Here is a 12,323-nt window from a genome sequence, read left to right on the forward strand (position 1 = left end):
AGTTGCAAAATGGCAGTTTTGTTGCCATTTGACAGCTTTTTTGTACTTTTATTAATTTTTTTAAAAAAATTTCTTAGTACATTATATATATATATAGAGAGAGATAGATTTATTTTATTAAAAGTGAAACTGTTTTTTAAAGTGAGGGAATATTATAGGGATGTAGAATAAATAGTGAATAAATTATAAATTTGATGATGTAGAAGTGATACCCATTTTAAAAAATGAGAGAAAATTATTGGGTTAAGAATAGCCTAATTGACTAAACAATTTTAAAAAATTGGTGGGTTATCAACACATTGCACCTTAGAGCATCATCAATAGTATTAAAACTTCGTCAAATTATAATAAAAAGAAAAAAGAAACAAGGATTATACTTTTTGATGTCCAAATAACGGTCATGTGACGGAAGAACCAACATTGAAAAGATTTTGATAGTCAAGTGTCAAATATGTCTAAATTAAAAGACGAGAACCAATTTTATAAAATCAATATACTCAGAGGACCTTTGCTGGAATTAAATCTTTATATAATTATATATTGGTCCAATTATTCTTAAAATATTATAACAAATCCATTCCGTGCAACGTACGGGCGAAAATATTAGTCTTTATATAAAGTGATATCCAACTATACAATTACCGGATACATGCAATAGGAGGTAAAATGAGTTAGAATTATGCTTTTTCTTTTTTCCTAAGTTCAAAATTTATTTGAGATTTTATAAAAATATAGGGACTTAATTATATATTTTGAGCAAATATAATGACATATTTAACCCTAATCTTTATATTAAGTGGCATCCAACTCTACAATTATTACCGGATACATGCAATCTGAGGTAAAATGAGTTGAATTATATATATATATTTATTTGAAGTTCAAAATTTTATTTGAGATTTTATAGAAATATAGGGACTTAATTATATAATTTGAGCAAGTAGAATGACATTTTAAACCCTAATCTTTATATGTATATTGGGTTATGGAAGGTGAATTAAAGTAGGGAGTAAATAGTAATAAGGCAGTGATAGGGACATTTATAGAATTTCCAAAAATATAAGTGCCTGTTACGATATAATTTCGGCGATAAAATAAAAACACAAATGCCTTATCAGAAGAAAGAGAAAGAGTTTAGCTTTAGCAGCAGGGAGAAGACGGTGAAGAGTAGAAGAAGACGACACTCTGATCCGACCCTATTAGGACTTAGGAGTTTAGGAGTAGTATACGCACTACTATAACCTCCTCGGCTTTCAGGTTTTTCTCTACTTCCCTCCGTCTTTCTTCGTCCTTTTGATCTAGGGTTTTCTGCTAATTTTTTTTTTTAAATTTTTACTCGCCTAAATTTCGCAGCCTTCCGAGAATGGACGGCGCGTTGTCGGCGTCCGAACAGGAGACCTTGGTCGATTCCTTCCTCGAGATCGCAGTTGGCCAGTCTGCCGATACCGCGCGCCAGTTCCTTCAGGTCGAATTCACTCTTTCTTTCTCTTCAATCACGCTCTATGCGAATGCCGTGGATAATCGAACTGCTGTTTTTTATTTATCGAACTGATATTTGCACGCTGAAGTTAATTTTTTTTTTAATCTGGGAAATCCGTGACTTTGTGTTTGGCTTTGTATGATTGCTCTGTGAAGTAAAAGTAGTGAATTTCAGTTTAATTGGTGATTATATTGAACTTCTGATTCAAAGCTTAGACCTTTAAGCATTAGGTTAGGGCTTTGGGAATTTATCTATAGTTTTTGTTTTTGTTGTTGTTGTTGTTGTTGTTTTTGTCTTATGAGAATTAAGCATGCCTTTGCCTGGTTGATTGTCTGCTTTATAATAGAAGCAATATTTGCTCTGATATTTTGGGTAATTCTATATAGCTAACCTTCTTTGCATTTGTCCAATGATGCATTGAAACTCATTGATGCAGGCTACAAGTTGGAAGCTTGAGGAAGCACTTCAGCTTTTTTATGTTGGAAATGATGGAGGGGTGGCAGCACCATCATCATATTCCCCACTGGAAAACACTGCACCTCTGCCTGATCCCAGCTTGAGGTATGCAAGAAAGCCCTATAAAAATGCTCCTGATAAATGATAATTATTTTCTTTTATATATTCATATAGTTTTATTTTTTGTTAAGTTCGATTAGTGGATCTAGAAAAGGCTCGGGGGATGAAAGTGAAAAGCAAGCTGATAGAGACGAAGTACGACCACCTTTGCCTGTAATAAGGGATGTTCTTTATGACACTGCAGTGATTCGTGGGTATGTCTTTGCTTTTTAGTGTTTATGAATATAAGATTCTCAATCTTTATGATGCTGGGAGTTGATTTAAGTATTCCTTTTTTATGCATATAATTTTGTTTGCTTGCCTTGTTTTTTCTATCTTCTTTCCCCCCTTCCTCATTAATTACCATTACTGTAATATATGACCATTAGTACTGGATTTAAATTTATTGGAAGTTACCTCATAGGATATTTTTTGGCAATTTTAATAAATGAAATCCTGGATAAACTGAAATATTGAGTTATCATAAGGTTTTTTTTCAAGCATGATGCAACATATTATTATTGAAGATTTTTTTTTTTGGTTTATTAGAATGACTCATGAAGACCCTTTATACAAAAATTACATGATATTAAATGATATTCTTATTCTTAATAGAACTCCCAACACAATAGGACAAATGATCATATTCTAGTACTCTAACACAGTTCTATTCATTCTCTAAAGGAAAGACTTCTGAAATTCTTTGGTAATATTTTTAAAAAAGCATCAAAACTTGGCTCGCTTGTTAACTGAATGCTACTTTATTAAGATTCTGAACATGATGCAAAGTTGTAACATCTTCTTTGTTTAAATGTAATGACCTGTTGTACAGCTACTTCATTTGGGAGTTTTGGCATGTTTTTGTTTTTATTTTGTGGTAGACATTGTTCTTAAAGGAAATTTCACTCTTTATCTGTGAATATTTGCTGATGGGAGTTGGCAATTGTTCGATATTGCTTTTATTTCATTTTTTGATTACTTTCATCATTGCCTTTAGATTACCCGCAATGGGAGGTTCAGCACATGAAGCTCGTTCAGTGGTTCCCTTCCGCAATTTTGAGCAGGAAATGAAACAGCCTGGAGTGTGGGAAACAGACAAAGCATCTAATTCTGCAGACAATCTTGCTTCTTTGTATCGCCCACCTTTTGCTTTGATGTACCATGGATCTTTTGAAAAGGTAAAGGTGGCTTTCATATACCATGGATCTCTAATAAACATTTCTTTCTCCCACTTTCGCACTATTGTTTTTCTAATTTTGGATGCCCATTAATTTTTCTCCTATTAAAGGTAATTATTTTAGTATATACAGTTTCCTATTCTGGCATACCACTTAAAACTTAAAAGTGATGAGATATTACTGGGCTATGTATAACCACTTTAAGTATTTCAGCTATATACATGACTACACATAAAAAGCTGATTTTATCTAAAACTTCATGACAAAAGCCGAGGAGTGAAGAATTATGGGACCAACCGACCAAGGGAGTATTGTACATGATACTACTTAAGTAGCAAAATAGCCTGAAATAAATTTCATCTTGAGACTGTTACCTACCGTTCTATCTCATTGGCGAAACTTCAGGGAGTGTGATGCATCACCTTAAATCAGCGATAGGATAGTTCATATTTGATTTGAACTCTGGTTTGTTGCTTTTACTTTGTTTTATTCTATATTTGAGTGTGATAATTTAGACTTCCACCAAAAATTGAGTTGCAGGCAAAAGATGCTGCTAGAGTTCAGAACAAGTGGCTTCTTGTAAACCTTCAGTCTACAAGGGAGTTTAGTTCACATATGGTTAGTGTTTTCTTTTTCCCAACGTACCCTAGAAACATCATGTATCCTCAGTACTTACTTACTACATAGTTGTTATAATATTGACCCAGTGCACCAAGTGTGGAGTACCTTCTAGTTTTGTGATTAACATTTTCTACAGCTGTTGATGAATATCTACCCCAAAAACAATGAACATTTATGGGTGAAGATTTCCTTCAAAAGCAATAAGTGTTGTAGTATTAACATTACCCACAATCATGATGAAAAGTTATTGTATGGTGCACAAAACATGGTGATTGGTGGCCTGGTGTACTGGACATTATCCCCACTCCCCACCCTACTTAAGTACTAACATAGAGATTGTGGTTGCATACATATGCATGCTTTCTCTAAAAGATTCTGCTTCTTTTCATGCCTTGCTGATTTATATTTTTACATTGCATTTGAAGCTTAATCGTGACACATGGGCTAATGAAGCTGTTTCTCAGACAATCAAAACCAACTTCATCTTTTGGCAGGTTCGGTATTTTATACTGCTCTTTTTTTTGGGGGGGGATTGTTTCTTAGGCTGTAAATAATGTTAACGATTTAAAAATGATGTTTTCAGAAGATTAAACTTTGGCTTCAAAAAAAATAGCAAGTTGATTAATATCCTTAACAAAATACCATGTACTTAATGTTGCAGTTTTAATCTACCATTTAAAATGTGATCCCTTTAAATTTCCTAATTAATATTTAATAATACCTGGTCAAAGTAGTAAGTTTTTTAAAAAGTGACCTTTTTAGATGTGCCAAAATGTTTTATGGTTTGGCATGGCCTATTAAAAAGGAACTGGAACTGAAATTTAATTGAATGGATTGTATGTATCATGGACGACTGTCACGTCACTTGGTGAATGAGTCTTGGAATTTTATTTAAAGGTACTACCAAATTCAGTAGAGCAACACTGAGTGACAAGTCTGGTAATTAAATTTAAAAAGTCTGTTGAGTCTTTACAGTCTAGTATGCTGCTGTTTTATAGTTTATTTTTATTTTTATTATTTTTTGATAGATTGAAAAGGATAATTGGCAAATACAAATGGTGTATTAAATATCTAAAAGAGGTTAAGATGTATAAGCTCATTCATGGTGATATTTTTTGGTTCTGGCTTTTAAGTTTCTATAAACTTTCTAGATTGGTTCTGTATTAAATATTTGGTGACTATTCAGTAATGAATCATGATCTGTCTTGTAAGTCTCTATAAACTTTCTAGAAATTTCTTTACTATGGCCCAATTCCTTGAATTTGTCTGGTTTAATGAAGCAAAGACCTTCTAGGGGAGGATAGCATGCCATTTCTTTCTTTGAAATGTAACAAGTACTTGTTTTATGCAAGAACCATCTTTTTTGGGATATGATCTACCTAAGGTTCTTTCCATTGCTTGATATACTTGTCTAAAAATATGCATTTATGTTTTGGAAAGTTAATATTTACCAATACTGTGGCATGGCATATTGAATATGTGACTGAAAAACATATTTTGATATGGGTGTGGCCATTGTAAAATGTAAAATATCATAACCCTTGCTTCAGTATAGGAAATAAAACAATTAGATGCTAAAAGGGTAAGGAGGACTAATCAACCTCTTGGAAGGGTGTGTTATATGGACTCAATGATTAACATTGTTCCATCTGGCTTTGGATGTTTTTCCTTATGTGAAAGTTGGAGGATCATTTAAGAGTTCACTATCTGCATTCTCTGAAGAGTTTTGATCTGTGGACAGAGTGAAGATTGTTGATTCTTCTTCAATACAGGTGTATGATGATACAGAAGAGGGCAGCAAGGTTCGCACCTATTACAAGTTAGATTCAATTCCTGTGGTTCTGGTGGTTGACCCTATAACAGGTCAGAAGATGCGATCATGGCGTGGAATGGTCCAACCTGAAACTTTGCTGGAGGTGCACATTTTATTGATATGGTTTCTGTTGTCCCAGAAGTCACAAATATTGCTTAAATGCTTAAAGAATTTAAAATAAGTGAAAGAAAAATCCGAACTTACATATTTTTTATACTACTTATTCATAATACAATGAACTATTGTCATTATCCTGCAGGATCTGTTACCATTCATGGATGGTAGTCCATCAGATCATGTGAGTCTATCTCATAAACGACCTAGAGAAAGTCCTCAAGCACCTCCTCTACATCAAGGTACTTCTCTTTTAATTATATATGGATATTATGAAACACCCCCTAGATTCAAGAGAAAATATGAAATGGGAGCAATGAAGTTTTTAGTATTGTTTTCAGTCAATTGTTCATTTCCTTTCCAAGTATTGCTTATAAAATGTCTAATGAGTGAACAGAATTAAAATTTTCAAGTCATAGCCCTACATTTCTAGATGCTGCTTGGTGGATACACTAGCTGTACTTTTCAAGATGTGTTAAATCAAACAATAATTTCTATTTCTACTTTGAAAACAAAAAGAATCGAATGCAAGGCTTTATGATTTGTTCAATTATTCAGAAGTTTAACTAAATTGCTATCTTTATTCTCTTGTTTTTGATGAGTTACTGATTAAACATGTTCTGTAATTATTGAATCATTGCAGACTTTAATTCATAATATCATGCATGCAAATGGCCATTTTTATTGTAATGCTTGAATTTTGGTTGTATTGGACTCTGGTATTTGCAGATGATGCTAAAGAAGAAGACGAGGAACTGCTTCAAGCATTGGCTGCTTCCATGGAAGGAATGAAGGATACTAATGTAGATGCTTTAAAAGAATCCATTGAGAGCGGTATTGAAGGAAAAGAAACAGATGTAGTGAAAAAGCCTGTTTATCCTCCTCTGCCTGAAGAACCCAAGGGTGATAGGAACCTCGTTTGCAGAGTCGGGATTCGCCTTCCTGATGGACGCAGACTTCAAAGAAACTTCTTACGCAGTGATCCAATTCAGGTAGAACCATAGAACTTCCTCCAAATCATATGCATGCTAAAAACCTTATCTTATTTCATAGAAGAAGAAACGTCAACCCCTCTGGTTTATTTAGTTCTAATTCCTTCCACTTGATCAGTTAGGATTCAAATGTCACTCTAGGGTAGATTTTCACACACTGCACTCTGTTAATGGCATTCCATCTTCACAAATATGAGTCTCAAATGTACACGTCTTGTTCTTGTCCTTGCCATTGTTCTGTTGAGGATAAATATAGGACAAGAAACGATTGTTACCTCTAACATATGGAGCGAATAAGAATCGTTTGAAATTTGTTTGTTCGGTTTCTTTAAGATTCCAACTGGTGAAATGCATTTCTCCATCCATCACATGCTAGTAACCAGGGCTATATATTTACTAGTGCATATATATTCATTCAACTATATAGGGCAATGATCATACAGTTATGGCTTTACTTTATTTGCACTCCTTACCAATTTAGCATGTGATCGGTAGCTCAATTGACTCTTTCTTTCCACTCTAATTTTCAGCTGCTATGGTCCTTCTGCTCTTCTCATCTCGAGGAAACTGATGCAAAGCCATTTCGCTTGACACAAGCAATCCCTGGGGCTACAAAGTCTTTGGACTTTGATAGTAATTTAACCTTCGAGGAGTCGGGCCTTGCCAACTCCATGATTTCGGTAACTTGGGATTGATCGAAGATGATTAGTGTTTGTTTCTTAAGCATGTAAAATGCTAGAATCTTTACATTGGATGAACTTTTGTTTCAGCTGCATCTTGTCAAATTATGTGTATAATCCAAATTGTTTATGTCAAGAATCTGCTGGGCTTTTGAATGCAGCTTTTCTTGTTGCACTTTTGGCATGTGCTTGTTAGAACAACACATTATTAAATATCTGACCAAAGATAGGATGCAGGATTTGAAACATCTTACCTTAAAACTCCCCGCATGACACAAAAATCTTGCAACCCAGATTTGACCATTTATTTAGGCTTTATTTATTCTTGCATTATCATCTTTTTCTATTACATGGACTTCTAATATTTACTTCATTATTTTTACTTTGAGGTATTCAGTTTTTGGGGAGAAAAATGTTTTGAGTGAGGGAGTATAAGTTGGAAGTAAAAACTTAAGAGTTTGAGTAATATTTTCCTTTAAAAAAAATAGGGTCTACTGTCATTATCATCATATTTGCCTGTCAGATGGTCAATGATTTGACTCTTTTTAATATACTCACTATTTTTTTAAAAAAAACAGTCCTATCATTCCAATTCACTAAATAATAATAATAATAATAATAATAATAATAATAATAATAATAATAAAATTGGTCACACTTGGGGCAACTTAGTTGTGAAAAACGGTGTCATTACTATAGTTGTGAAAAATGGTGTCTAGTAGTTGTGAAAAAATTAGTGTCATTACTAAAGATGTTGATGTGCGTTTTGTTATGGAGTTCATAAAAAATACCCCTTGCAGGGGCTTCTCAACATTTTCTCTTTTCACTCATCCATATCACCTAAAATTTACAACAACAAAAATTCAAAAAATTTCGATTTGGAATGCTCTTAATCACATTTGGCAAAAAGTGTTCATCTTTCATGGATAATCTTACCTTTTGACTTTTCTAGATTAGAGTTTTGACTATTATTGTTGAAAAAAAGAGTAGGAAACGAGCATATATTGTCATGAAAATATATACTTCCATCACGTGTTTTTTTGCCAATTGGATGAAAGAAAAAATGTACGATTTAATTCCTCCCTAGTAAAATTTTAAACGAATTGAAACAAAAAGTAAAGTATATATAAAATTTGAAAAGAATTAAAGTGAAAGTAACATGTGAAATTTGTTGATGGCATGACATTAGAGTACCCCACCCTAGAAAGAGGGTACTATTGCCATCTTAACCTACATGAGAGTGATGCATGTTAGTGTGTAAAAACAAACCCCCTGAAAGTTGTGCACAGTCTCATATCATGCAATTCACCAGTCACCACCCCCCTTGGCCCTGGGTGCTGTAATTATAGCCTTCTTCTCCTCCCTGCAGGCTGCAGCCAAAAGAGAAAACTTAGTTGATAAAGCTTTTGTTAATTCCCATTCAAAATCTCATCAATTGCATGAGAAGAACAAAAGAGGATAAGAGGAAGTGTGATATGATATATCATATAACTTCTCATACTTTTAGATTGGGAGTCCTAAATAGATATTAAGGAATAAACTTATTAATACTATACCCTTTTTACTTGTAGATGAGGGTGCTAAAACTAATTATTACTTGTGTGAATAAACTAAACAACATAACTCCGAGGCCCCTCACGGCTCGGCCCAAGAGAACATTTGGGATGATATAAATCCAAGGAGCTGAGCCTCCTCCTCAGTTGCCCATGCGAACACAAACATACACTGCCATTTGCCGCTGCTGAGACTCGATCCCTAGTCTTTTTTCACAAACATACAAACATCACCCCTGTGACCAACTGAGTTGTCCATGCAGCCCGACAGGGTGTGGCTGATCAGAGTCGATCCCAAGTCTTTTTTCACAAACTTCACACATGTGACCAACTAAGCTGCCCATGCGGCCCGGCCCAACAGAACATCTGAGATGATGTAAATCTAAGGAGTCTCCTCACTTTAAGAGATTTCCACACTACAACGGGTGAGACTCGATCCGACGATACTTAATATTTTTTCACAAACTTCACCTCTTAGCAGCACACAATACCTGCATTATTGTATTCGAAATCGCGATTTGAGTTGTATAGGTTTTTTTTTTTTTTTTTTTTTTTTAAATCATTTTGAAAAAGTAAGGGGGTGGGCCCGGGGCCATACATACACAAATACATAGTTCACATGCACATATGGATAGAAATAACATTTACAGTTAAGAGTGCAGGCACAGTGTCAGTTAAGTTAGGACCACTGTGCAGGTAATATATCTAAAAACAATCTCCCTCTCCTTATTTGCTTCAAATTAAACATACAAGAAAGTCCAGCCATCCTCCATGTTATCACCTAGATAGTTTAGCTTGCTTTCTGTTTCTAGGACCACTACTCCTGCATGCCTGCCTTCACTCCTCATGTTCTTTCGTTTGTTGTCTAGCTAATACTTAGCTGGGTAGATACCTTATACCTAGCTACCTACATAGCTCATAGGTGCTAGCTAGCTTTCATAGGTGACATCAAAAACATACACCACTATATATATAATTCTCCTTTTCCCTCACCTAATCTAGTGCTTAGCAGCTCGGATTACCAGTTTCAATTCATTTATATATATATATATATATAGTCATAATCAGGTGTAGCCGTGCCTTAACGTGCGGTCAGTGCACCATTATGTATACAAATATAAACTAATGCTAAAAAATGAGCAACACAAATATGCACTATTAGGTACGCATCACCAAAAAACACACCACTAGATATGTAAATATACATGCACCACACTGTGTTAGGAAATGCACCATTAGGGGCATGAGAGTTATGATGTATTATTTTGTGCGAGTGGTGTGTTTTTTTGTATTTTTGTGTATTTTCTGGTGCATTTTCTAACATTGAGTGGTGTATATTTGTATACATAGTGGTGTATACCGCACTGACCGTACGGGAAGGTGCAACCATATATATATATATATATATATATATATATATATATATAACTTAACTATAGTGGTGGATTCAATCTTTCAAAATGAAATTAAAAGTCTTCCCCCCTCTCCACCTCAACCCCCACCCACCCATGCCAGCCTTAAAGAAGGGGAGCTAGGTTAGGGGTGGGGGTGGGGGATTATATCAATTAAGCTTTTATAGTTTACATGACTTAAGTTTTAGATTTATTTTGCTTAGGGAGAAATTGAGTTTAATTTGTTTATGAGGTTGACAGCAAGTGATTAAAAGAGGTTTTAAGTTATATATTGCACGTTGTTTGTTTGTCTAGCTAGCTACCGACTTAGAACAATAGTTCCATATTAAGTTATATATTGCATGTTGTTTTTGTCTACCTAGCAAGCTAGCTACTTAGAAGAATATATAGTTCCATATATATATTGTAATAATGTTGAAATTAGAATAAAAGAATAATCATTTTTCTATTATTTGTGGATATTTTTTTTCTTTTTAATTAATTTGATAAAATTAAGCGGGCATTTTTTCTTACGTCAAAAGAATAAGTATTGACCCACCAAGATAACCGTCATCCACTATGTAAAAAACGTATAGCTTCAAATCCATGACTTACTCTAATACTAATTTTTAAGATCAAATGCTTACTACTAAATCAAAAGATATAGCTAATAGTAAAGACGCAACTTTCCTTCTTTATACTTGCGTAGCAATCAATAATGTCACATTTAAATGACAAGATGCAAGACTCGATCCTCCAAACCTCCACCCAACAATATCTTCACGTCAAAAAAACTGTGAAATAATCTCATTTGTCCATTTGAGTTGATCAAGAGCTAAAAAATAAGGAGAAAAAAAAAACACATACAATAATATATTCATAATTATTACAAACTTCGTCGACCAATACTGGACAAGCGTGAGAATGCATTTGTTGATAATTGATGATAGTGTACTCAGAATCTAAGAATGCACTCAAATTTGTTGCATTGATATATATGTCATTATTGTCATAGTTTTTCAATAAACTCGATCTAACTTTGAATCATGGATTCAAATCCAACATAAAGTAAATGTTTTATTTTTAATATCAAACATAAAGTAAATGTTAAGTATATATAATACTCTCTTTTTTCCATTTTATCTGTCCTACTTAGTATACATTTGGTCAAATCAACTCTTAATCTTTTTTCTTTGTTTATTTTCTTTATTATTTTTTACTTGTTTTTTAATTTAATTTTTTGTGTTTAATAGTACTTTTAGTGCAATTTCTAAATATATAAATTTTGTATATTAATACTAAACTTAATATTATAAAAAAATTGAATTAAAAATAACTTCAGTCAAGCCTCGTTAATCGAATCATACGCATAAAATGGGACGGAGGAGGGAGTATAAGATAGTTCACATATATTCATTAGTGTTTTAATTTTCTTGATTAGTAGTTTGAGTTTAGTTATTAAAGATATTTTTATGTACTCCGTAATATATTAATATTAATATTGTATAATTATACCATTATAATTATCGTTTCAACTATTAAAAAAAAAGGTATCTGGTTTCAGTGATTGCCAGATCAGAGTGTTACTGGCAGAGGGATGGAGCTTACATTTGGAAGAGGAAGACATAAGATAAAACAAAAAGAAGGGACCAGTTTGTTGCTATGGTGAAATTAAAGAGTTAATTTTTTAATTTGGTCCTCCATTTTAATTACAACTGTAAATAGTTCAGTTGTTTTTGTATTATTATTACAACAATTTCTAGCAGTAAAACTGTATATAGCAGCTTATGAGTGCAACAATATAATTTCTAATACGGTTGATTTTGCTGGTGTACGTGGTTTTAAGAGTATATTATATAAAAGCGGAATTTACTCAATGCACATTTTCGCTAGAGAGTGACTGCGAGTTTCTTTCGTCACTCAAAAAAAATGTTGTATACAGCAAT

General features: G+C 33.4%; 1 protein-coding gene across 2 annotated transcripts; it reads left to right on the plus strand.

The window, feature by feature from the left end:
- Window positions 1-1,095: 1,095 nt before the first annotated feature.
- LOC116016783 (plant UBX domain-containing protein 7) lies at window positions 1,096-7,610 on the plus strand. 2 transcript variants are annotated; one of them, XM_031257183.1, is made up of 11 exons: window positions 1,096-1,257; window positions 1,354-1,465; window positions 1,917-2,041; window positions 2,128-2,250; window positions 3,033-3,213; window positions 3,754-3,831; window positions 4,260-4,328; window positions 5,607-5,750; window positions 5,907-6,003; window positions 6,491-6,753; window positions 7,284-7,610. In XM_031257183.1, the coding sequence occupies exons 2-11, from the start codon at window positions 1,364-1,366 to the stop codon at window positions 7,446-7,448; spliced, it is 1,347 nt and encodes a 448-aa protein (XP_031113043.1). In that variant the 5' UTR covers window positions 1,096-1,257; window positions 1,354-1,363; the 3' UTR covers window positions 7,449-7,610. The 2 variants fall into 2 exon arrangements, with proteins under 2 accessions (XP_031113043.1, XP_031113045.1); XM_031257185.1 differs by having other exon boundaries at window positions 2,137-2,250.
- Window positions 7,611-12,323: the final 4,713 nt, after the last annotated feature.

Source organism: Ipomoea triloba, chromosome 4 (genome assembly GCF_003576645.1).
Source record: "Ipomoea triloba cultivar NCNSP0323 chromosome 4, ASM357664v1".
NCBI classification, from domain to species: Eukaryota; Viridiplantae; Streptophyta; class Magnoliopsida; order Solanales; family Convolvulaceae; genus Ipomoea; species Ipomoea triloba.

Coding starts and splice junctions, on each gene's coding strand:
- LOC116016783 (XM_031257183.1), top strand. CDS start 1,364: ATGGACGGCGCGTTGTCGGCGTCCGAACAGGAGACCTTGGTCGATTCC. Junction 2,042..2,127: donor CTGCCTGATCCCAGCTTGAG/GTATGCAAGAAA, acceptor TTTTTTGTTAAG/TTCGATTAGTGGATCTAGAA. Junction 2,251..3,032: donor GACACTGCAGTGATTCGTGG/GTATGTCTTTGC, acceptor CATTGCCTTTAG/ATTACCCGCAATGGGAGGTT.